General features: G+C 38.3%; 1 protein-coding gene and 1 non-coding gene across 10 annotated transcripts in view; both read left to right on the top strand.

Annotated features, from left to right (window-relative positions):
* Positions 1-27,002, top strand: part of SPAG9 (sperm associated antigen 9) — a 150,997-nt gene that overhangs the window by 67,833 nt on the left and 56,162 nt on the right. For 8 of the 9 annotated variants that reach the window (XM_044939115.2, XM_044939114.2, XM_044939113.2 and 5 more), the window contains 3 exons: positions 437-531; positions 6,379-6,529; positions 26,585-26,792. In XM_044939115.2, the coding sequence (XP_044795050.1) occupies positions 437-531; positions 6,379-6,529; positions 26,585-26,792 (454 nt within the window). Of the gene's footprint in view, positions 1-436; positions 532-580; positions 1,355-6,378; positions 6,530-26,584; positions 26,793-27,002 lie in introns of those variants that run through there. The other variant, XM_006070170.4, reaches the window with a different exon arrangement.
* On the top strand, positions 10,802-10,888 carry LOC112584147. Its single transcript, XR_003108490.3, has one exon. It is a non-coding gene; the product is annotated as a small nucleolar RNA SNORD86 (small nucleolar RNA).

The following is a 27,002-nucleotide window of genomic DNA, read 5'->3' as shown; positions in this document are numbered from 1 at the left end:
ATTAAATTGAAAATTATCTTTACTGAAGTTTCAAGTTAATTTCTTTGTTGTTTCCCACTTTAGCAATGGATTTCTCAAGTGTCATCTGTCCCCGTTAATCAGTAATCTCTTGTCAGTTCCTTCCCAATGTCTATATCTAATTTGTGTTATTTATGTCAGACTTATTTAATAGCATTACATATTGTAAAAGAATTTTTTTGCTATGTTAAGCAAAATGTTGGCTACTTTTCCAGACTCTAGCATCCTTAAATGTAAGCATTTGCATATCCCTTTGAGAATAAAATAAAATTTCATCCTTAATATTCTTTTATATAGAATATGGGTAGTCCGATAAATAAGAAATTTATATTAAAAGGTTTCCCTTGTTAAAATGTTATACTTTTTTTCCAGGTATTAGTCTTAAAATTTTGTGTATTCTTTTGTTTCTTCAAAATAGATGATCCATAATTATATGGAACACTTAGAAAGAACAAAACTTCATCAGATCTCAGGGAGTGATCAACTAGAATCCACAGCTCATAGTAGAATTAGGTAAGCTTTTTTATATACACTTTTGCCTTGGGAAAAAGGAAAATAAAATAATCTGTTTCTGTTTCTGTTCTTTAATCCTCAAACAATAGTTAGCTCTCTCCCTGCTGTAATTGGAATGCTATAGGAGGGGGTAGCATAGAAAAACAAAACAACTTTCACTAATGAAAAGGTAAATTGATAGCCATTGTTTTCTGATACTTAACAAAGACTGTATAGGTTTAAAATTTTTGTCAGAATGCTGTAAATTTTTCATTTCTCCTGTATAATTGGTTTAAAAGTCATTTTTGCTACAGAGAGGCATGTTTGAAAGGGTTAGCTAGACTTCTGTTTGATGTAGGAGTGTGAATAAATTATGTAGATCTCCAAGCATTGTAGCCAATGAGCTAAGCCAGGCCTCTTAGTGGGGAGGAAAATAGTTAATAGGCTGGCCTCTGCTCTGGATTGCTGCATAAATGCTAGGAGCAGCAGCTCTATGGTTATGAGGCGGTGAGAGCAGGATGACGTCAGCGCTTCGGAGCTGCAGCAGGATGGAGTGGAAAGCTGCTGCTGATGGCATTGTTTTTGTGGCAGCAGCTGAATGACAGATCCTCACTACAAAGATACCCCTCTGGCCCCCGTGTAGGCCTCCTGGTTCGGGTGTTTCACCATGCCAGCACAGCGCCATGAGTCCTGGATGCATGCTGCTGTTTGTGTTTGGCTTTGTTGGCGGGGCGGTGGTCATTAATTCTGCTATCTTAGTATCTCTCTCCGTTTTGCTGCTTGTGCACTTCTCTATTTCTACCGGAGTGCCAGCTTTGACGCAGAACCTACCAAGGATACTCAGGTACTTCAGTGTCTCTTAGAAGTCCTTTTTTAGTTGGTTTTTCTTTTATTTTTAGCTTTATGGGTCTTCTTTGTAATCATTCATGTTGCAGATTGAAACAATGGAAAATGGCCTGAAGCTAAGACTTCTATTCTTATATATAGTAATTTATAGGCTATCGCTTAGGGATATGCTTTGTGTTTGGAAACCACCCACTTAAGAAAAGGATTTTCAGATTGTACTTATACACAAATACAAGGTCAGAGTGGTCTTGTTTTAAGCAGAGGGTTCAACCAGTAAAGGGAAAATAGGAGTAGAGCATTGGGTCCAAATTTACACAACCTCTTCACGAGAGCATCTGAGCATTTAGAAGCAAATATCGTTATGGTGGGACTTGTAGTTGATTAGACAGAGGCCATAGGTGTTTATTTTGTTCCAGTGATCCTTTGACTGTTGGAGGTTCAGGCATCCTTTTTACAGTTTTTGATAGCAGTTCATGGGAACTGACAATTTAAATATTTTCCTCCTACAGCAAAATATATTTGAAGTAAAAGGATTTAAACCTTTTAGGGCAAGGAATTCATTTTTTCTCCCAATTATTTGTGCATCAAAGTTGGAAAGCTTTACAAAGCCTATTCACTATTGTTTTGTCAGATGTTGCCTTTTCTTTGTAGACTTGGGTAACAGATATCCATGCCTGCTTGTGGGGATATCATTCATCTCTGTAGCGTTTCTTCTGGTCACTGTACTTGAGTGCTCTAAGAACCATTTTCTATATTTTAGAGGTTTAATGTTGTGGTTTCTTTTGTTTTCTAACTCACCAAGATAAAAATTTGATTTGTTGAGATTTCTGCTTCGTGTGTGGTTTTTAAATGAAGGTTCATAATGTATAGCTTTTATTATGTAAATGTTTACTTAAAACTCAATTCCTAATTGTGGACTTAAAGAGAAATTAAAGTAGTAAATTCCCTCATCCTCATGTTCAACATTAAAGTCCAGAAATTAAATTTCATCTGTGGTCTTAAAACTTGGTCATTTATTTATTTTTTTCCTGATTTTATAAAAACTGGGAGCAATCTTTTTGCTTTGTGTACATTTTAGTACATAAAGGATTTGTGTGTATGTATATATAGGCTTAGGAAATTGAAACTCAAGAACATTAAAGTAAGATTCATTTTAAAGGGCTGTCTAGGTTTCAGTTCCATTTATGAAGCCAGTACTATGCTGTGGATAAGAGGTTCCGAGTTGGACTACCAGGCTGCAAATGCTCTGCCACACATGAGCTATGGGACTTTTGGCAAATTACTTAATCTCTGTACCCGAGTTTCCTCCTTTGAACTTCTTACCCCATTGAGTCATTTTAAAAATTCGTGAGATGATTATTTGTATTTAATCAGTTAAAGATATATTGTTAATTAAACAAGTAAATAATTTTCATAATCATTTATATTTACTCCATTTTTAGTAAAACTATATCAGCTCTAGCTATTTTATTCATAAAATAACATGATTAAATTCAAAGAGTTTCTTGACATAAAAGTTGCTGTTGATCTGACTGAAGGAAGATACCAAAGTCTTGAATATTAAGATTGGCTTCCCAGTGGTGCTAGTGGTAAAGCGCCCACCTGCCGGTGCAGGAGACCTAAAGAGATGGGTTCCATCCCTGGGTCGGAAGTACCCCTGGAGGAGGGTGTGGCAGTCCAGATCTCCAGTGTTTTGGCTGGGGAATCCCATGGACGGAGGACACTGATAGGCTACAGTCCGTAGGGTTGCAAAGACTCAAACATGGCTGAAGCGCAGTTGGCAAGAAGCAGTAGTTCTAGGAAATGTGCATGGGTCTTGGAGTCAAAACAGGCCTGACTTCGAATCCCATTTCTTCCAATTACTAGTGCCCAAAGTCTCTAAGCATCACTTTTCCTAATCCGAAAACAGGGAAAATAATTCTTATTTCCTTGTGAGGATTAAATGAGAATATGTAAATAAATCATCCATTTCAGTGCTTGCCACATTGGTGGGTGTTTAACAAATGTAATCTTTTTACTGCACTTTATACATATGTATAGTAGATTTTATTAATGATTATTTGTTTTAAGTGGAAATAAAAATATTTAAAGACATATTTGCAAAGTTATTTATGCACATAGGTAACATTTAAATAACCAATTTAAAAATGGATGTATGGCAGTTAAAAAAATAGATGTAATAAGGACTCTGATGGCTGATTCTGATAGCTTCATTTCTTGACAGTAGTATCATTATTGAAACACCTGGTGTTTAAATCTGCCACTTGATATTTTCCCACATGTATTTTCATTCTTTGATTTCTTCTGTGAGTTTTACTGAAACATTTAATATATAGTTAAATATATAGTTAATTTATATTTATATATAAATATATAATATATATTTAATATGTAGAGTATCAAATATACACACCAATATACATAGAGGACCTAATGTTGTCTTTTCAGGGTTGCCTTTTGAAAATAGGACTCTAACTAACACGCATTATTATATGTCCTCCCTCCCTCCAAGTCAGTGAAAAAAAGAGGGAAGAATGGTGTGTACTAATACTATTTTTCCAGAGTTGAAACAGTATGACCTAGAGCATCATTGACCCTCTTGACAGCTATCAGTCTGAAGAAAAGTTCCCCCTCTGTAGAGCAGTTTCTCGAGGAAAATAAAAGCAATGTAAAGGTTTGAATTCTACTCGTATTTTGAACTGTAGATTTTGTAGTTAACAGAAATGGGAAAGTAAAGCTTGGACTCCTAGCTGACTCCTTCCCCCAGTAGTTTTACACTTTTCCAGTATTTGAAATGTGTGAAAATGATTGTGTTCTCATTCATAAAGAAATATAACTCTCACGACTGGCCTGTGTTTTTATTTCTGTTGGCAGTGTGATAAATTCGAATGAAGTTTGTATTACTTTTCTATGCATTTGGGGTCAGAGAGCGTTCCATTAAATTCCATCTGATTAAATTCTTGGTCACTTTTTTGCTTAAGTCATCAAGATGTGTTAAAAAGAATAAGTAATCCAGTATGTCTAAGATCCTTAGATTTTCAGTTCCCAAAATATGTTGCCTGTCCCAAATTTCCGGTCATCGTCACCATCGTTTGATGAAATAAAGGGCGTTTTAAAATCAAGCAGAAAAGATAGGGGAAAGGGGTGAGTCATTCTCAAGAAAGAACAGGTTCTACAATAAGTGGAAACATGTATGTGTATAATGTGTTCTGTATTATCCAGTAAGGATATAATAAATAATGCCTCTTTTTGCTGTGGACTTATGAAAGCTTTTTTGCTGAACCAGCAGTTGGGAAAATCTTGTATAAACAGAATAGCTGACTGCTTTGTTATTTGGTGGTTCTGGCAGGTCATAAAGACAAGCTTAGATTTGGTTTTAAAATCTAACCTTTTATTGTGCTGCCTGTGTGTGTTTGAATTTTTCTCCCAAATCAAATAGGAAAAGTATCCCAAGTGTGAAGAAGTGATGAGTAGTTAACTCTGGTAGAGAAAAGTCCTGTTCTGTTTCTCTGTGCATACAACATTGATAGAATACAGTCTCTCAACCCTTTTGCTTCACCTAATCTTTAAGGTGTTTGACAGTTGTATAATTCTTCCTGATTGTTATTAGAAATGAAAGCAATGTATCCTTTGTGTTCAATGAGGGCACATTTCAAAAGTGGCTTAAAGTTTCTTGGTATAAAAATAAGCTTACAGAATATAGATTTATTTAGCAAAACTGAATATTTTCCAACTTTTACATATAACCTCAGTGTTCCTGTTCTTACAGTTTTACCAGAAGCTCCAAACCTTTAGTGTCTGGTTTCTAGCGAATTTCCATTTGAGTTAATGACCTTCAGAACCAGGCTTGCTTCTACTCTTTAAAAACCCTTTGTATTAACAAAGGATGTGTTTCTCGTGCAAGTTCTGTTATTAAAATTGAAACGCTTATTCACTGAAATTTCCCACAAAACACTGGAAACTCTACAGTTTTTGAAAGAATCTTTGGGCATCCTTGTTTGGAAAAACTGACAGTTGAATTGTCATACATACTGTGATGAAAAGGAACTCATACAGAAAAATATGAGTTCCTGTAGAAAAATATAGTTTTCCTACTTTAGGGGATAAAACTCTGGGGGGAAAAAAAGCCCAACCTAAAAGTTGAGATTTATGCTTTACTCAGGGACGTTTTTAAGGATCATAGTCCGTCAGGGCAGCCTCTCAGATAGCTCTGAGGAACTATTCCAAACAAGCAAGGGAGGAACTCGGATACTCAGGAGTTTTTGCTAATTACAAAAGACAAACAAAAGACAAACATCTCAAGTTAATGATTTTAGTGCTTTTCTATGGTTGGGAAGATGGAGGAGTCTGGGCTCACTGATATTATTTCTTTGATATGTATCTTAACTATCCAGGGCCAGTATCCCGTCTTTCTCCATCCTGAATTCCTCTCAGGGCTCTCCATCCAGACTGGCTACAGTGGCTAATGGCTGAATGGCAGACAACATTCTATTCTTTCTTGATTGGAATGGCAGGCAACATTTTTTTGTACATGTTCTTTTGACTATTTAATCAGTAGGCCTGATAAACCGTGTATTCATTTTCCTCAAGGCAGAAAAAACACACCGTAAGAGACTTGGGTAAGTATTTAGGGATTAATATGAGAAATTGGAAAGCCTAGAGGAGCAGGAGTGGGGGTTGTTTGCAGTTGCCTAGGGCTGACCTAAACATGGTGAAACTGTAGCAGCTCCCCTTGCTGTGAAACTGTGCCACAGACTGCTTCCTGAGCAAGGAACTCATCAGTAACTTAAGATTTTCTAAACTTTTTGTTTACTACCTTTCTTAATTGATTTCTTGGGGCTTAATGTAAGTTCTGAGACTTCGTCCTTTCTCTTAGGTAAGTCTGCTTGTTCATATAGGCACACGATATTATGTAAGAGTGATGACTCTAAAGCAGTGACAGCCCAGGCTTATTACTTACAGTCACGATGGATAAAACTTAAAAATGAATTAATGCTTAGTTCTTCTGCCCTCTCCAAATAGAAAAGAACGTCCTATATCATTAGGGATTTTCCCTTTACCTTCTGGAGACGGATTGCTTACACCTGACGCTCAGAAAGGTGGCGAGACCCCTGGATCAGAACAATGGAAATTTCAGGAATTAAGTCAACCACGTTCTCATACCAGTCTGAAGGTAAGCTTTATCCTATGAAAATCTTCAGTTTGTTTTATAAGCTTTCTTATCCAAATTGAAGTGCTAGACAACCAGAAGAGAAAAAATGAAATAGTATGTGTACATTTTTTTGGTAAAACAAATGCTTTTTTTAAGTTGGAAATAAGTTCTTCCCAGAGTTTGTTTTGTATTACTCATTTTTCAAGTTTTATAGGAAAACGGAGTCAAGCATTGTTACATCTTGATTGTCATACTAATGACCAACATTTCGATTTCATTTAGGCTGTTTCTATTTGATTTACATTATATGAATTTAGGATGGGGTGATCAGTGAACCTATGTTTTTAAGAATTGAAAATCATTGCCACCTAAAATCCTTGGTTCACTGCTGGGAAGCTTCACAATTTAATAGGGCTTTGCTTTAAAAAAAAAAAAGAACAAAAGGAAGTGGCAACCCACTCCAGTATTCTTGCCTGGAAAATTCCATGGATAAAGGAGCCTGGCAGGCTGCAGCCCACGGGGTCGGTAGCAAAGAGTTGGACACGGCTGAGTGACAGCAAAACAACTTCTTCAGCACCTTCATAAAGCAATATCCAAAAGTGAAGTGTGTTTAGCTAAAAAGGCCTGGTGTTATTATATTCTTAACCAAGAACTTGTTACAAAATAAGTTGAAAATATAAATAATAATATATTCTAAGAGTGGAGATATACTAATAAAAAATATTTGAAGTTATAGTCTATATCTTATAAAGTAGAATATTTATAAAGGGAACTGATTATAAAGGAACCTTGTTACATTAGTATATCTACTCTGTCATGAAACAAACAGACCACGTAAATGAATACAGTTGAGTTACTTACATCTCTCTCTCTCTTTTCTGGTCTCTTTCTCCAGATTACTTCTCATGGCTTTAAATACTCAGATAACTCTTTTTTTTTTTTTTAATTTGTTTTTAATTTATTTGGCTGCACTGAGTCTTAGTTGTGACACACAGGATATTTAGTTGTGGCATGTGGGTCTAGTTCGCTAAGAATAAACCCAGGCCCCCTGCACTGGAAGCTCAGATTCTTAGCCACTGGAGCATCAGGGAAGTCCCCTTACATAGCTCTTATGATGCCTCTGAAATATGAAGTCATTTACTTATTTATTTTGTTTCTCTCCACTAAGAATGTAAGACCCATGTGGTTTATTTACTGCTGTGTCCCTAGCTCTTAGAAAAGGTGCCTAGCACGTAGTGGTCTCTCAGAACATGTTTGTCAAATGGATTATTTGTTTTAGATGTTAGAAAGATTCTTTTGACATAATGTAAATGGTCTGTTTCTCAGCTCTAGTAGGTAGAGGCATTTAGAATCATTTCATTGATCTTTGAAACGTGCTCAAAACAGTAAGAAGTAAATAAATATTTCATAGCTTTGCTCCCACTGCAAACTATTTTTAACAGTAGGCCTAACTTCACGTTTTTTCCATTCTCTGACTAGTTATAAAGTGATTAACAGATGGATTTGAACAGGGGAGTTGGGTCCTCCCTAGGGATACTAAGGTAGGTATTCCCAAGAGAGGTTTTTAAAATAAAATCCAGTTTGTTTCTACTGTGGACATGAAGCCAGTAAATGAGATAAAGGCTTAACAGGACTTCCCCTGGTGGTCCAGTGGTTAAGAATCCAGCAGCCAATGCAGGGGAAATGGATTAGACTCCTGGTTTGGGGAGATTCCACATGCTGTGGGCCAGCTAAGCCTGTGTACCACAACTACTGGAGGTCATGCGCCGCAACTCCTGAAGCCTGTGCGCCCTGGAGTCCATGCTCTGCAACAAGAGAAGCCACCACCATGAGAAACCTGCACACTGCAATTAGGGAGTAGCCTCTGCTTGCTGCACTAGAGAAAGCCCGTGTGTAGCAGCAGACCCAATGCAGCATCTGCCCCACCCCAAAAGGGATAAGTTTGTGAAATATGTCTCATAATCAGGACATATTTTACTATTTACTTAAGTCTATGTTATTAGTCAGATGTCTTTTTCTAACTTTGCAAAAGCCTGGGAGTCGGGTTTAGAGTTCACATGTAGATTGCATTGAACAAACACACTAGTCTTGGTTTCCATGTCTGACAGAAGTGGGACTAGACCATCTCTATTGTAATGTGTTTTTCAACTTTCATTTTTCTAAGAACTTTCAGGATGACCTAGCTCTATTAAGAGTATGCTCATAATATTAATTTTACTGGCACTTTTTTTGTGTGAAATAAGGTTAAGGTGAAAATGTTGTGTGAGAAAACCAGGGAAACTATGGCAGAAGAATGGCAGTAAAGGAGATTTGGCCATGATTATAGATTTATGGACCTTTTTTGTTGCTTTATTGCAGATTTCTCCCTGTGAGAGAGTTGTAGTCAACAAGGTTATATCTTCAGGTATACTATACCATTTAATGTAAGGAACTTGAGCATCTGTAGATTTTGGTAAACACAGGGAGTTCTGGAACAATCCCCTGCAGATAACAAGGGATTACTGTAATGGAATATCTGCTAAGACTGGTTTACCTAGAAAATATACATGTTGTTCTTAAAAAACTTAAAAAGAAGTATTTGTACATATTTATTCCTTGTTTGTTGTATTTTTGTTGGGAAAATCAACAAAGAAACAAATATATGGAAGCATGAAGTTTCAAGTAGTGTTAACGTACTGTTTTTATAAAACAAAGTAAGGGGCTAGAGAATAGTAGTAAGAAGGGGTAACTGAGGAATTTCTCTTGAAAGTGGTGACTTGTGCCCTGAAAAGAAGATGTACAGGCATGGAAAGGTCCAGAGGAATATGTGTTTCAGGATGGTCAAATAGCATCTGTAAAGACCTCAAGGTGGGGACAGACTTTAGCATGGTTGAAGAATGTGGTTTTTTTTTTCTGTTCATCCTATTCCTCTGAGACTTTAATTCTACTTACTGCACCAGTGTGCCTTTTTTTACAATTATCCAAAATACCAGTCTTTCTAAACATGAAAAATTCCCATTCCCTTGCTACATTGTAGCAGCATTTGATACATTTGAATACTCTCTGCTTCTTGAAATGCTTTTTTTCACTTTGCTCCCAGGATGCTTCTCCCCACCCCCTCCCCACGCCCCCCAACCCCCCAGTCTCTGGTATTCTTCACAGGTCCTTTTCCTTTGCTGATTTTGGACTTGTAAATGTTGGAGTTCTCTAGGGCTTAAAGCTCAGCCCTCTGCTCTACTTAATCTAGGTAACTCAAGTTTCATGTCTGTAAGTACCATCCACCCATCAGCTTTCAGAAATTTTAATCTCTGACCTTTCTCGAACTCCACACGTTTGCATCCAGTTGCTTTTCTTTATAGTTTTCCCACATACGCATTTGTGTCCTGCTTAGGTTACCGGCCAGTAGAAGTACTCTGTCAAGGCCAATCTAAATGCCACAGCTTACATTGAAGCTCCACCTGACACCTTTTTGATGGTCCTTAAATCTAATTTAGAGATCAGTTTAAAGCTGAAAGCAGGAGAGATCTGAACAGAAATTTTTGACTGGGGGGCTTCTGGTGAAATTGGTAAAAGAAACTTCTTATGTTAAATGACATTTTCTGTTGAAAATGTATTATAAAAATGCTAAGGCTGGGGGCTTCCCTGGTGGCTCAGTGGTTCAGGCCTAATTGGAGATGTGGATGGAGGAGCAGATATACTAGGTATGATAGTTTATCTGAAGTAGTATAATACTGTTTTAAAAATTGATTTTTAAAATGACTTAACCGAACATTTCTTTAAAATGTTCCTGACTGGGACTTCCCTGGTGGCTCAGTGGTAAAGAATCTGCCTGCCAGTGCAGGTGACACGGGTCTGATCCCTGATCTGGGGAGACCCCACATGCTGCAGAGCATCGAAGCCTGTGTGCCACAACTGCTGAGAGCCCAGGAACCATAACTGCCGAGCCCACGTGCCACAGCTGCTGATGCCCTTGCTCCCTAGAGTCCGTGCTCTACCACAAGAGATGCCACCACAGTGAGAATCCTGCGCACTGAAACTAGAGGGGAGCCCTTGCTTGCTGCAGCAGGAGAAAAGCCCGGATAGCTCAAGACTCAGCAAAGCCCCCAAATAAGAAGTAAATAAATAAAAGTTAAAAAGCTAAGGCTGGAAATGGTCAAAAATGTTAAGGTAAGGTTGTTCCTCCAACTGAATTATATTCATGAAAAAAGGAAATAGTATGTAGGTTACTCAAGAAGTAAGTAACTGTGGTTAGAGGAAAGTAAAAGGATATCTTGAGTTGCCAGGGTAAAGGGAAAAGTACTCTTAGAATGGGACATTCATGGTGATGGCTGATCAGGGCTCTCTCACTTAAACAGGCCTCTTGCTGTAGGGTTGATGGCCAGTCCTAGTGTCTGAGTGATTTCCTGGGTCCAGCAAAGGGATCAGATTTCCAGACTCATTTTCCACTCTACCTTCACTGACCAAGCAGCTGCCAAGAACAGAGGCCACCTCTCCTAATACCTGGCAAAATAAAGGCAGTATTGCCTCACAATTTGATTGCTTCTCTGAGGTACCCATCAGTGTATTTGGGGAGAAGCTTCAAGAACAAGTTGAGGAGGGACTGTCCTTCTGTGTATTAGACTGGAGAGGTTCCACAAAAGAAATCTGCATGTCATGAAGGAGGCAATGATTCAGGCAGATGAAGTAGCTGCAGAGATTACTAGGAAGCTGGAGAAACAGAAGAAACACTTGAATAAGGAAAAGAAAAGGCTGGCTGTGATTGCCCTGGCATCTTCAGAAAACAGTAGTGCCCCGGAGGAATGAGGAGACAAGTAAAAGACCCCAAAAGAAGAAAAAGTAAAAGCCTGAGGAGGCTCCCTGGGAGAATGGAATGGAAGACCCATCTTATTACCTCCAAACCCAAGAAAAAGAAATCTTTTTCCAAGGAGGAGCTAGTTAGTAGCAATATTGAAGAGACAGCTGGCTGTAGAAGTCTTTCCAAGTTTTCCCAAAGAGGAATCAGTTAATGACCCTGAAGAGTCAGGAAACAAGAGGGTCCCCCCCAAAAAAGAGGAAATTCTCTTCCAAGGCGGACCCACTCAGCAGTAGACTTTTAAGAGGCTTTTGCTAGCAATAACAGAAAGTGAAAGTCACTCAGTCCTGTCCGACTCTTTGCGACCCCATGGACTATACAGTCCATCGAATTCTCCAGGCCAGAATACTGGACTGGATAGCCTTTCCCTTCTCTAGGGGATCTTACCAACCCTGGGACTGAACCCAGGTCTCCCGGATTGCAGGCAGATACTTTACCGGCTGAGCCACAAGGGAAGCCCAAGAATACTGGAGTGGGTGGCCTATCCCTTTTCCAGCAGATCTTCCTGACCCAGGAATTGAACCAGGGTCTCCTGCCTTGCAGGTGGATTCTTTACCAACTGAGCTATCAGGGAAGCCCCTTTACAAACTGAGCTATCAGGGAAGCAAGAATGGTGGCTCCAAGAAAAAGGAAAAGCTCCAAAAACTATCCCAGAAAAGTTAGAATGGACATTTTCCTAGTGAGGCATAACTTGCAGAGATATTTCCCTACACATCCTCCAGAGCCCTATAAAATTAAAAACAAGCCAACAACAACAAAAATGGGACAGACTGGGTTGTTTGTGTGCTTAGAAGGAGAGTCCAATGTAAAAAGAAATTGAAAACAAGGGAATGAAGCAAGATGAATAATACATCAGAATTGCAGAGGAAGGGCCAGGGGAAAGGGATCGCATATACCAACTGCCATTAAAATCTACTTTACTGATAGGATTACCTCACTTTGTCCTAAACTCTTGCCATTACAAGCAATGCTGAATTGAATAAACCTTGTACATAATTTTGTGCTGGTATTTATAGTTCCCATAAGTGGGATTGCTGAATCAAAGCCCATATTTCAGATTTTGCTAGATATCACCAAATTGCCTGCCAAAGGGATGGTAGCCATTTGTTTTCTCACCAGCTGTGTTGTGTAAGTTCTTCATTGCTTTACAAGTTTAGAGTTCAAATATCTCTCCCTTGTGCCCATATATAGAAAGAGAACAAAATGTTTTAAATATTGAAAATATGCTATACATAAAATTGTCACAGTTTTTAGACCTTGGTTGGTATCACTTTGGCACTGATTTCATAGATTCCGTCTGGTTTCACGTGTACGCATATGTATGTGTATATATGCAGCTGGTGCATGGATATGCACCTGCACACGCCTACAGACATGCGAATGTGCAAATATGTATATATATTCCAAGAAGGTTATTCGTTTTTCATTTTAAGAGTCTCCTAGGTTGTTGGTTATTCATAGAATGTGACTTTTAAAACGGAGAAAAAACAATTTTAGCTAAAAGCAATTGGGTTGGTACCTACTTACGAAAGTTTTAGAGTTCTTTTAAAACTGCATGACTTGAACTACTTGAGTGGAGCTGCTGTGAGAAGGTCTTGTTAGCAGGGTTTGGTGTATAAAGCCAGCGGTCAATGCGTGCTGCATTCTTCAGAGGATGTGCTTAGCATGCAAAACGAAAAATGCCTGAACAGAGCCAGCATTCTTGTTTAGAAGAATTTTCCATCCTCCTCCATTTATGTTTAGTCGTTCCTATTTCTTGAGTTTTCCCAAGCTTGAATCTTTGTAGTAGTTAAACCTTACTCTTGTGTCTTCTGTGATTAAAAATCCTGTCGTAAAATGCATGTATGATTTTACATCTCAAAACAGTTAATGCTCTTGGTTGTTTTTTGTTTTTTTAATATTTCGTTTTTAGACATTTTAGACTTAGAGAAAAGTTGCAAGAACAGTACAGAGGGAACGATACCCATCACCTGCCATCCACCAATATTAACTAACCACGATAAGATGATTAAAACTAAAAAATTAACATTGGTACAATACTATTAGCTGAACTACAGACTTTTATTCAGATTTTGCCAATTTTCCCACCAGTGTTCTTTTTTGGTTCCAGGATCCAGTCCAGGATCCCACATGGCATTGAGTTATGTTGCCTCAGTCCCTTCTAATATGTGAGCTTCTCAGTCTTTGCTTGTCTTTCATGACCTTCAAGCTGAAAGAATACTGGTTGGTTATTTTGTAGACTGTCTCTAAATTTGGGCTTCTCTGATGGTTTCTCATGGTTAGATTGAGGCTATATATTTTTAATAAGGTTGCTACAGAAGCAGCATGCTGTAATGGTGATGTTAACCTTCATTGCTTGGTTCATCTAGTGTATGTTGGATTTCTCCACTGTAAAGTTATTGTTTTTCTCTTTATAATTTGATTAATAAATATCTTGGTGGATGTATTTTGAGACTGTGCTGATATCCTGTTTCTCAAACTTTCATTTACTGATTTTAGTACCCATCAGTGAATCTTAGCTATAATAATCACTATTGTGGTGTTCTAATGCTTATTTTCTGTTTTCTTCATTCTGCATTTATTAGGGAGAGCTACTCATTCCCTCCCTTCTTTCTTTCCTTGTTTGAATTAATAGATACTATTTTATTCTGTAGGTTATCCAACACTGTTATAGTAAGTCCTATACATACGAACAAGTTCCATTTTCAAAGCACGTTCCTAAATCCAATTTGTAAGTCTGACAAAGTTAGCCTAGTTACCCAACTAACACAACCAGTCAAATGGTACTGTGCTGTAACAGGTTTATAATACTTTTCACACAAATAAAAACAAACACAGAAAATAAAGAAAACTTTTTAATCTTACAGTACAGTACCCTTAAAAGTACAACAGGCAAGAAGAGTTGCTGACTAGAGGAGGGAGAGAAGATGGGAGATGGTGGAGCTGAAAGATCGTCAGCAGTAGGAGACTCCCAATTTCACTCATACCTGACATTGATGGAATGCACGTTCTCATTTTTGCAAGTTCGAAACTTGCAGTTTTGTGTGTAGGGTACTTACTATATTTATTTTGTTGCTCAAATGGTTTCAGCTTAGGACATCAGGAGCTCTTTCAGGAGTCATCCTAATACCCTTTATGCCCATACTCTTCTGAGTCCTTCCTTCCTGACACCACCAGATGCTCCAGGCTCTTGTATTTTCCCTGTACCTGCTGTGCAATTGACTGCTTCTCAAAGAAACCCTAGTTCTGTTTATTGGAGAAAATATTTAGGAACCAAGATCTAGGCACTAAATGTGCTTATGGATTGTAACATAAGGATCCTCCTTTGATCCTTATGTTGGGTTTTTCCATTGGTTTATATTATACATTATTTCCTTTGGATTTTTATATTAGTATTTACAGTAGAGTAAAATAAAAATAGAGTTTTAAGAAAAATGGATTATTTGTTATAATATTTTATGTTTTGCTTGAGATTATTAATAGTAAATAATACTCAAATTAAGACTTATTTATTAATGATTGAGGCTTATTTAATACGTTATTATTTCTTATTAAAACTTATTTAATAAGTCTCTTAATCTGGCAAAGAAACCAGGCAGCCAAGTCCAGAAAGCAGTGAGTCCCAAACAAGATGTCCCAAAGAGACCCACACCAAGCCACAGTTAAAATGTCAGAAGATCCCACATGCCTCATGGCCAAAATCCAGAGTATAAACAACAGAAGCGGGCTTCCTGGTGGCTCAGTGGTAAAGGATCTGCCTTCCAATGCAAGAGACACAGTTCGATCCCTGGGCTGAGAAGATCCCACATGCTCTGGAGCAACTAAGCCCACAACCACTGGGCTTGTGCTCTAGAGCCCGGGAGCTGCAACCACTGAAGCCCGTGTGCCCTGAAACCTGTGCGCCCTGAAACCCATGCCCCACAACAAGGGAGGCCTCTGCAGCGAGAGGTCTGCGCACAGCAACTAGAGGGTGGCCTCCACACGCCGCAACTGGAGACAGCCCATACTGCACTGAAGACCCAGCAGAGCCCCCCAGAAAGAATTGTGATAGAGGGTTATCTTTTTTGCTTTTAGGGTGCTGACAAGATTCTGACTCCTGTTCTAAGCGCAGCTTACTCAGATGTATTCAGTTTGTGAAAACTGAGCTGTACACTTGTGTTATGTGAACTTACTTGTACGTGTATTATGCTTCAGTTTTTTACCAAAAAAATCTCTCCTTTAGTGTCTTTCCCCTCCCTCAAGGCAACTTCTGTAACCAGTTTCTTGTGTCCTTCCTGAGTTATTTTGAGCATATAAAAGCTTACATCTTTTTTTTTCCCTACAAGTACTGTATGAATCACACTTCACTTTACTTTTTTTCTCCCTTTCACTTTATATGTCTTGTGAATTGCTCAATTTCTGCCTTTTTTTTTTTAATTGATCTGGGAGCATCCTCCTAGCTCTGAATTACAAAATTGGAGGTCTAAAAGAGAAGCAGTTCTCAAAGACATCATGCTGAATGATGGAAGTCTTAGATAAAAGAATACATGTTCTGTGGTACCAACTATATGAAGTTTTATATAATGGAAAATGAATGTGTGGTCGGGACAAAATTAGAACAGTAGTTGTCTCTGATGGGATGTGAGTGGGATCGACTAAGAAAGGGCCTGAGGGAAATATCTAGGATGATGGTAATGTACTATATCTTGATAGGGGGTTGGGTTAGACAGATGGGTGCGTTTGTCAACACTCAGCAAAATACAATTTGTGCATTTTATGTAAGTTTAACTCAACAATATGTAAAACAGATACTGAGCTCTAGTTGATGACATGTGCTGAAATGTTTAGGGCTGAAGTGTATTGATGATGACAGTGTCTTTGAAATGCATCTTGGCCTGGTGGAAAGATGGGTAGTTATGTGATAATAGTAAAGAATAGTAAAATGCTAATGGGTAGAAACGAGGTCATGAGTATGTGGGTGTTCACTGAAAAATTCTAAAAGTAAAATGTTGGGAGGAAAGAGAAAGCAAGCAAGCTGGGTATTGCCTGGACAAAACATGACGAACCACGTTAAAGTGTACAGTCAGGTGGCGTTCAGTGCATTCGCAGTGTTGTATAACCACCGCCTCTCTCATTTCAAAGCTGCATCACCATTGAGACTTTGACTAGAGGTTACATTTATTCCTAAGTATTTTATTCTTTTTATGCTATTGTAAATGGAATTGTTTTCTTAATTATCTTCTTGGATTGTTCGTTGCAACTGATTTTTGTGTGTTGATTTTGTATCTTGGAACTTTGCTGAATTCATTGATTAGCTTTAATTTTGTGTGTGTAATCTTTAGGGTTTTCTCGATATAAGATCATGTTGTCAGTGAATAGAGATAATTTTACTTCTTTTCTAATTTGAAGGCCTATTTCTTCTTCTTGTCTATTTGCTCTGCCTACAACCTCTAATATAATATTTATTAGAAGTGGCAAAAGTGGACATTGTTCCTAATTCTAAGGGAAAAACTTAGTCTTTTACCACTGAGTATGTTTTTAGCCATGGGTTTTTCATATATGGCTTTAATTATAGTGAGTTTCTTTCTGTTTCTCGTTCATTAAGTGTTTTTATTGTGAAAAGATGTGGAATTTTGTCATTCTATTATTGCATCAGTTGAGATGATTTGGGGTTTTTATCCTTCATTCTATTAAGGTGACATATCACATGGATTAATTTTTGTCTGTTGACCCATTCTAAAATTCCAGGAATAAATCCCATTTGATCATAGTGTATAAACCTTTTAATGTACTGCTTTGGTTTGCTTGTGTTTTGTTCAATACTTCTATGTCAGTAGTTGTAAAGGATATTTGTAATTTTCTTGTAGTGTCTTTGCCTGTCTTTGGTATCAGTGTAAAAGTTTTCAAAATATATGCTGGGATGCAAAAAAAAAAGGATTATATGTTGTAATTTTTTATGGTTTCCTTGGGACAGAGCATAAGGAATATTATTTAATATTAATATTAAATACTTGTTATTTAATAATTCTCAAATTAAGACTTATTTAATAATTGAGACTTATTTATAAATCTCAAAATACATCCACCAATAATTGAATAATATTAAATAACAATACAAATGTATTACTTGAGCTGCACCGGTCTTGGTTGCTGCGCTGGCTTTCTCGCCATGTGGCGAGCGTGGTAGCGCACAGGCTTCTCATTGCCGTGGCTTCTCCAGTTGCGGATCAGCGGCTGTAGAGCATGGAGGCTCCGTAGTTGCAACACAGGCTCTAGAGTGTGGGCTCAGTGGTTGTGGTACATGGACTTAGTTTCCCCATGGCATGTGGAATCGTCCCAGAGTAGGGATCAAACCCATGGCCCCTGCAGTGGCAGGCAGATTCTTAACTACGGCACCACCAGGAAAGTCCTATAACTTCAGTTGTTATTTACCAACTTTCCCACCCAGGTATATCCTTATTTGATAACTTCAGGAATCATCCACAGCTGACAATGGGGGTTTAAAGGGAAAACTGAGTTAAGACTTACTCTTCTTAATATTTTGGTACTTTTCCATTCATTCATTCATTCATTTTTATTGAGGTATAACTGATAACATTATAAGATTCATACTTAAAAGGGCCTTCCCTTTTAAACTCTTGCTTAGAAAAGATGCAGTAGATTAGTTCTTTTTTAATGGGTGTTAATGTTAATAAATAAGATTTTCTCCCCCCCTCTTTTTGGCATATTTATTATGTTGTGTGTTGACCCAGATGCTTGTGTATGTTGAGAATGGAAACTGGTAAAACTTGGTTGGTGAAAAATAACACTGTTAAAAATTATGGTATTTAAACCTTATATTTCTAATGTGACTTCTTTTGAAGTAATTGGCACATGCATATTTATTACTATTGATATTTAATGTTTAAACAAACTCTTAGGAAAAATAGCTTTAAGTATTTTCTGTTGAAGAAAAATTACTTTGCTTTTTACATTAAAAAACTTTGATACCTACTGGGTCACAAACAATACCAGATGCTAGAAATGTAAAGTTGATCTGAGATCCCATATTTTATAAAGCAGGCTTAATAATTCTTTTAAAAGGTTATATTAATAAGGTTTCACAATCAAATATATAAATATATTGAATCTAGAGTAAAAAATGTAAATTCCATTCCTTCCCCTCAGTTATTGGTGTATCCTCAGTTGGTATATTCTTCATGCTCCTTTCTTCACATCTGCACATGAAAAGTGAAAGTAAAAGTTGCTCAGTCGTGTCCGACTCTTTTTGACCCCATGGATTATACTGGAGTGGGTAGCCTTTCCCTTCTCCAGGAGATCTTCCCAACCCAGGGATCAAACCCAGGTCTCCCACATTGCAATCAGATTCTTTACCAACTGAGCCACAAGGGAAGCCCAGGAATATGGGCGTGAGGAGCCTATCCCTTCTCCAGGGGATCTTCCCAACCCAGGAATTGAACTGGGGTCTCCTGCATTGCAGGTGGATTCTATCAGGGAAGTCTATATTGCACATAGATAATACATACTCATATATGTCTTTGTAAGATAAATGAGTTTATGCTCTTTTAAGTATTTCCTGCAGCTTTTTGTTTTCCATTTTGAAATACATATTCACAATCTTTTCATTTTTATTTAGAGAGTTATTTACCTAGCTTTTGATGAAATGTTATTTGAGAAGAGTTAAAGATGAGAATCCAAAATCAAAGCTCGTGTAAACAGATATTAAAGGAGATGCAGTCTGGTTTGTACAGAGTGAATCATGTGGTGGTATATTAAATGGAATATCATCCAACCTTATTAAAAAATCTTGCCAGTTTTGATAACATGGTTGGACCTAGAGGGTATGTGCCAAGTGAAAAAAAATCAGTCAGTGAAAGACAAATACCATGTGATTTCTCTCATATGTGGAACCTAAAAACACAAAGCAAAATGAACAAACATAAAACAGAAGCGGACTCATAGGTACAGAGGACAAATTGAAGTTGCCGGAAGGGAGTGGGGTGTGAGGAGATGAGTGAAATAGGTGAGGGAGGTACAAAGCTACATTCATAGAATAAAGAAGTCAAAGAGATATAATGTACAGCATAGGGAATACAGTCAATAATATTGCAATAACTTTGTATGGCAACAGTTGTTACTTAGACTTGGTGATCATTTTCTAATGTCTAAAAATACCAAACCACTGCATTATACACATGAAACTAATATAATGTTGTAAGTCAATTATGTTTCATTTAGGAAAAAAGTGAATCTTTTCTTGTTCATCTGTACTTTTTTGGGTGGGAACTAAGAGAGTGCAGCACAGCTATATTTTAGACTTTCAAAAAGACTGATGGATTTCCAGACTAAGAATATTTAAAACTTGAAGTTGTTTTCTGTTTAAGAGAAACACTGTTGTCTCAAAGAGGGCAAATGTACAAGTAGAGAATATGAGTAATAAATGTTTTTTGAGAAAGGATTTGAATCTTGGTCACCCTTTAATTATTAGTGTTCTCTATCAGTTTCAGAAATGATAGGGGGTGAGGCAGGGGGAAGAAGAGTGTGTTTAGCATTTCCAAGTATGCTGCTGCTGCTACTGCTGCTGCTAAGTTGCTTCAGTCGTGTCCAACTCTGTGCGACCTCATAGATGGCAGCCCACCAGGCTCCGCCGTCCCTGGGATTCTCCAGGCAAGAACACTGGAGTGGGTTGCCATTTCCTTCTCCAATGCATGAAAGTGAAAAGTGAAAGTGAAGTCATTTAGTCATGTCCAACTCTTCACGACTCCATGGACTGCAGCCTGCCTGGCTCCTCCATCCATGGGATTTTCCAGGCAAGAGTACTGGAGTGGGGTGCCATTGCCTTCTCCGCCAAGTATGCTAAATTGGAATATTTACTATGTTAATTACTCAAGATGATTAGGATAAATTTCAGGAAGATTTCTCTTTTGAGGGGATTCCCTGGTAGCTCAGCTGGTAAAGAATCCACCTGAAGTGCAGGAGACCCTGGTTCGATTCCTGGGTTGGGATGATCTGCTGGAGAAGAGATAGGCTACCCACTCCAGTATTCTTGGGCTTCCCTGGTGGCTCAGATGGTAAAGAATCCGCCTGCAGTGCAGGAGACCTGGGTTCTATCCCTGAGTTGGGAAGATCCCGTGGAGAAGGGAACTTATACCCACTCCACTATTATGGCCGGAAGAATTCCATGGACTGTGTAGTCCATGGGGTCACAAAGAGTCCAACACAACTGAGTGACTTTTGCTTCAGTTCATTTGGGTCTTCGTTGCTGTTTGGGCTTTTCTTTAGTTGCAGCAAGCAGGGGCTAGTTATGTTGTGTGGGCTTCTCGTTGCAATGGCTTCTTTTGTTGCAGAGCATGGACTCTAGAGCAGAGGTTCAATAGTTGTGGCTTGGGCTTAGTTGCTCTGTGGCATGTGGGATCTTTCCGATCAGTCTCTCCTGCATTGGCAGGCGGATTCTTTACCACTGAGCCACCAGGGAAGCCTTTATGAATATAAAAAACAGTTAAGTGATAAACTGCTTATTGACAAAGTATAGGGTAAGATAGGACCCAAGTGGTGGCTTTTGAGTCATGATATGGCTTAAAATAGAGACTTAAAGGAGGTGATTTTAAGTCAAAACAAAACCCCCAAACCCTCATTTGAACAAAGTAGAAAATAGAGATGGACCTTGTTACCCTGAGAGGTAGCACAAGCCAAAGATACTTAGACATATGCTGACACCTAGTAAATATATGAATTTTTTTCTGTTTTATAATATTTCCCTATTCCCAGGTCAGAAGTAGCCCTGAACCTCTGAAGGCTATAGAACAGGAGGTGAGAATGGGCTTTCAAAACATTTTGCAAAAAGTAGATGAAAGTGATTAACTTTTGGTTACTTCCTCAACTGCCACTCTCAAGATATCAAGTGCTCAGTTTGGAAGACTACTGATGTTATTCACTGAGTGAGTGAAAGTCTCTCAGTCATGTCTGATTCTTTGTGACCCCGTGGACTACACAGTCTATGGAATTCTTCAGGTCAGAGTACTGGACTGGGTAGCCTTTCCCTTTTCCAGGGGATCTTCCCAACCCAGGGATCAAACCCAGGTCTCCCACATTGCAGGCGGATTTTTTTTTTACCAGCTGAGCCACCAGGGAAGCCCACTGAAATGAAAGAAAATTATTTCTTCTACAGTGGTTGCTAGGGCTTTACTGTAATCTATAGAGGAGAGAATAGAATAAGTAAATCCTATGGAAGTTCAGCTGATTTCTCTTTATACAGCTCTGGGTAAGAAGACTTCTGTGTTTGCACAAATACCGTCCTCAGGGCGGAATGTACACAACTTGAAAGTATCCTGGAGACAGCCTAGTAAGTCATTTCACCATGGGCTGCCTCTCTAGTTAAACAGATTTGTTTAGCGCCTGTCGAGGCACCATTCAGCAAACATCATTTGAGAGCCTACTTCATGTCAGGCTTGATATGCTAGGCACTGGGGATATAAGGACAAAAGAAGACTGTATCCTACCCATTAGATCAGGGTTAACCAGGGTAAGGCCATCACCTGGTTCATAACAGTGGAACCAGTATCATTTTCAGAAATATCTTCAGAAGTAGGTCATCTATGCCTCTGTTTCAATAAGCCAAATTTTTTTGAACCTATAGTATAACTTAGAGCTAGACTTATTTCATCTTAGTGGTTCTCAGTGTTTCTTTGGGTCACGGATTCCTTTAGGAATCAGATTAAAGTTATGAAGCTCTCTAGAAAATACATGTATACACAGAATTTTGTGATCTGTTTGTCTTTTACTTAGATTAGGCTTAAAATCTTTGACACTAAAGACAGGTTTATATAGCAGAGTTACTTGCCCTCTGTTTTAGCTTATTTCAGAGGAAATCAGGCAAGCTACTTAAGAAAACACTATATTAGAACATTTCTAAATTGTCCTTAATTGACTAATTTATTTTTATAGTTGTGAACTTACTTTATAGTCTCTCTGAATATAACTAGCAATGGGGCAATGGCAAATAATACGTGACATGTATATTCTATATACAGTACTGGTTATGTGAGGCATTGATGAATGGAACAGTAGAAAGTATTTTGTAAAGGTGTATAGACTTCTAGCCTGATATCTAAAACCAGTAGAAAAATAGCACAAAGACCAGATTGTTTTCACCATGGTATCTCAAGTGAAGCTAAAATTAATGCCACCTATTCTCTCTTTTTTCCCCTCATTCTCTTTTTTGTATTGTGATTTAAGAAAAAAAAGTAAAGTTTACTGTTGTAACCATTTTAACTATACACTTCAGTAGTGTTAAGAATATTCATATTATTGTGAAACAGATTGCTAGAGCTTTTTTATCTTGCACATCTGAAGCTGTATACTCATTAAACTCCTCTTTCAGTCCCTCCCCTCAGCACTGTCAACTACCACTCTACTTAGTGTTTCTATGAATGTGACCACTTTAGATACCTCATGTAAGTGAAATCATGTTGTATTTGTTTTTTTGTGATTAGCTTATTTCATTTAGCATAGTATCCTCAAGATTGATCCATATTGTATCAAGGAAATCACAGGATTTCCTCCCATTTTAAAGCTGAATAATATTCCATTGTGTGTATACATATATATACATACATATATATATATATATTTATACACCATATTTTGTTTATACATTTCATCCCTTGTTGGACATTTGGGTCGCTTCCACTTGTTGATTACTATGAATAGTTCTGCGTGAATGTGAGTGTGTAAATATCTCTTTGAATCCCTGTCTCCAAATCTTTTGGTTTTATAAGCAGAAGGGGTAGTGCTGGATCATACAGTGGTTCTATTTTTAATTTTATAAGGAAATGTTATACTGTTTTCCATAGCAGTTGCACCATCATATCACCCCACCAGCAGTACACAGGGGTCCTAATTTCTTCACTCTCATCAGGACTTGTTATCTTGCACAGCACTTGCAGTCACAGCACTGGAACCCCAAGTCAGGTTCCTTAGTTTTGTGGGCATTGTTTAGTGACTTGAAAGCCTGTAATAGAGTTTCTTAAAGATTGAAAGACTTTGAGTGGCGTTACAAAACAAGTACATTTGTTAGAGACTTGACGGCCCAGTAAGTCTCCACTTGGGGCTCCTACACGTGTCATTGAAGAGGACATCTTAATGACGTCAGGTGATTCAAATTGTTAGGCTGGTGGTCTTCAGATAAATAAAGCAGCATTTGTAGTTAAAATTGACATAGAGCAACATAAAATAGGAATTAGAGGTCTCTTGATGTCACAGATTGAATATAAAATAATAGCGTGCAACTCCCCTACACCTTCACATTAAATAATTCATATCAGTGCTTCCAGCTTCCATTTGCTGCTTCTGCTGCTGCTGCTGCTAAGTCGCTTCAGTCATGTTTGACTCTGTGCGACCCCACAGACAACAGCCCATCAGGCTCCCCCATCCCTGGGATTCTCTAGGCAAGAATACTGGAATGGGTTGCCATTTCCTTCTCCAATGCATGAAAGTGAAAAGTGAAAGTGAAGTCACTCAGTCATGTCCGACTCTTAGCCACCCCATGGACTGCAGCCTACCAGGCTCCTCCGTCCATGGGATTTTCCAGGCAAGAGTACCAGAGTCGGGTGCCATTGCCTTCTCCAAGCTTCCATTTAGGTCCTAGTAAAAATTTTTCCTTATTTTGTACCTGGAGTCTTAAGGACTTACTGTTGATCAGTGATACATTTTATATTTAACAACAGGCTAATATTTAGGATTGTCTTTCTTCCTTCTATCTTTAGTTGGATGCATTGTTAGTGACAAAATTTCATAATTTCTTCCATAGGAGAAAAAAATATTGTGCCCTCAGTCAAACACTGTGGCAGAGACTTTTCATTCCATTTGTTTATTATTCAGTCCTCAGTCACGCCTGACACTTTGGGACCTCATGGACTGCAGCATGCCACACTTCCCTGTCCTCCCCTATCTCTAGGAGTTTGCTCATGTCTATGCAGTCAGTGATGGCATCCAGCCATCTCATACTCGGATGCCCCTTTCTCTTCTTGCCCTCAATCTTTCCCAGCATCAGGATCTTTTCCAGTGAGTCAGTTCTTTGCATCACATGGCCAAAATATTGGCACTTCAGCTTCTGCATCTTTCCTTCCACTGAATATTCAGTGTTGATTTCCTTTAGGATTGACTGGTTTGATTTCCTTGCAGTCCAAGGGACTCTCAAAAATCTTTTCCAGCACTGCAGTTTGAAAGCGTCAGTTCTTTGGCATCACCCTTCTTTATGGTTCAACTCTCATATCCATACTTGACTGCTGGAAAAACCATAGCTTTGACCATACAGACCTTTGTTGGCAAAGTGATGACTGCGTTTTAATATGCTGTCTAGGTTTGTCATAACTTTTCTTCCAAGGAGCAAGCATCTTTTAATTTCATGGCTGCAGTCTCCATCCCACAGTGATTTTTTGAGCCCAAGAAAATAAAGTCTGTCACTGTTTCCATTTTTTTCCCCATCTATTTGTCATGAAGTGATGGGACCGGATGCCATGAGCTTAGTTTTCTGAATGTTGGGTTGGGTTTTAAGCCAGCTTTTTCACTCTGGTCTTTCACCTTCATTAAGAGGCTCTTTTATTGCTCTTTGTTTCCTGCCATTAGGGTGGTGTCATCTGCATAACTACCACACAACTGGGCTCGTTTCACATACTAGCAAAGTTATGCGCAAAATCTTTAAAGCTAGGCTTCAGTGGTACTTGAACCAAGAACTTCCAAATGTACCAACTGTATTTCCAAGAGGGAGAAGTACCAGAGATCAAATTGCTAATATTTGTTGGATCATGGAGAAAGCAAGGGAGTTCCAGAAAAACATCTACTTCTGCTTCACTGACTATGCTAAAGCTTTTGACTGTGTGGATCACAGCTGTGGAAAATTCTTCTACTGATAGGAGTACCAGACTATATTACCTGCCTCCTGAGAAACCACTATGTGGGTCAAGAAGAAACAGTTAGAACCAGATATGAAACAAGTGACTGGTTCAAAATTGGCAACAATTGACTGTTCAAATATTGTCATTCTGCTTATTTACTTACATGCAGAGTACATCATGTGAAATGCTGGGCAGGAGGAAACAGAAGCTAGAATCAAGAAATATAAACAACTTCAGATATGCAGATAATACCACTCTAATGGCAGAAAGTGAAAAGGAACTAAAGAGCCTCTTGATGAGGATGAAAGAGGAGAGTGAAAAGCTGGATTAAAACTCAACATTCAAAAATCTAAGATCATGGCATCTGGTCCCATCACTTTATGACAAATAGAAGAGGAAGAAGTGGAAGCAGTCACAGATGTTATTTTCTTGGGCTTCAGAATCAGTGTGGACAGTGACTGCAGCCATGAAATTAAAAGACAGTTGCGCTACAAACCTAGACAGTGTATTGAATAGCAGAGACATCACTTTGTGAACAAAGGTCTGAATAGGCAAAGCTATGGTTTTTCTAGTAGTCATGTACGGATGTGACCTTAAAGTTGGACCATAAAGAAGGCTGAACATGAATATGAATTGATGCTTTCCAATTGTGGTTCTAGAGAAGACTCTTCAGAGTCCCTTGGACTGCAAGGAGATCAAACCAGGCAATCTGAAGGAAATGAGCCCTGAATATTCATTGGAAGGACTGATGCTGAAGCTGGAGCTTCAATATGTTAGCCTCCTCATTCTAAGAGCTGACTCATTGGATAAGACCCTGATGCTGGGAAAGATTGAGGGCAGGAGGAGAAGAGGGTGACAGGATGAGATGGTTAGATAGCATCACCAAGTTAATGGACATGAATTTGAGCAAACTCTGGGAGATGGTGAAGGACAGGGAAGCCTGGAGTGCTGCAGTCCATGGGGTCACAAAGAGCTGGACATGACTGAGCTACTGAACAGTAACAACCACCACACAGTACGTCTTCAAGTGTTTGAGACAAGTCTTCATTATCAAATGATTGTGCAAATTAGAACTGCCATTATAAACTCTGATGATGACATTAGTGTGTGCTTTTATTGATAATACTGCCAGCCCTCCTTTATCTATACTTTTTCTATTTAGAAGAATCTCAACGTATGTCTGGAAAAATATTACTATTTAACTATTACTCAGTTACTTGAAAACAAGCTACAGAGATTATTTGTTGATTACCTTTGGTAATAAGTGACTTACTAGTTTTTAACAGAATTTTCTCTCAAGTTTCTTAACCTATTTAAAAGGCTATTTAAATAAATTACTCATCAAAATGTTTTCCCTAATTATATTCGTAGGATGAACTTTCTGATGTTAGCCAGGGAGGATCTAAAGCTACCACTCCAGCATCAACAGCTGCTTCAGATGTGGCAGCAACACCTAGCGATACTCCCTTACATGAGGAGAACGAAGGAATTGTGAAGGTTGCAGATACACCCGATAAGTCAGAGATAAGCAAGCATATCGAAGTACAAGTAGGCCAGGAAACTAGAAACATATCAACAGGTAAGTAACCTTAGTTTTTTCTATACTGGCAAAGTGTTCAGTAAATCCAAATGATGCAAATGTGAGAAGGTACTGAGTTCTGGCCTGGTGTACAGTGCTTTGTGCCCAAAGTAACACAAATGAAAACTTTCGTTGTTTTTTTTTAAATTTCCATATTGACTGTTAATTGAATATATGACCTGTTGTCTGTCTAACCTTGTGCTTCTCAGC

Source organism: Bubalus bubalis, chromosome 3, assembly GCF_019923935.1.
Source record: "Bubalus bubalis isolate 160015118507 breed Murrah chromosome 3, NDDB_SH_1, whole genome shotgun sequence".
In the NCBI taxonomy this organism is placed as follows: Eukaryota; Metazoa; Chordata; class Mammalia; order Artiodactyla; family Bovidae; genus Bubalus; species Bubalus bubalis.
Note: the sequence above shows the minus strand (reverse complement) of the source record. Positions and strands in the feature narration are given on the sequence as shown.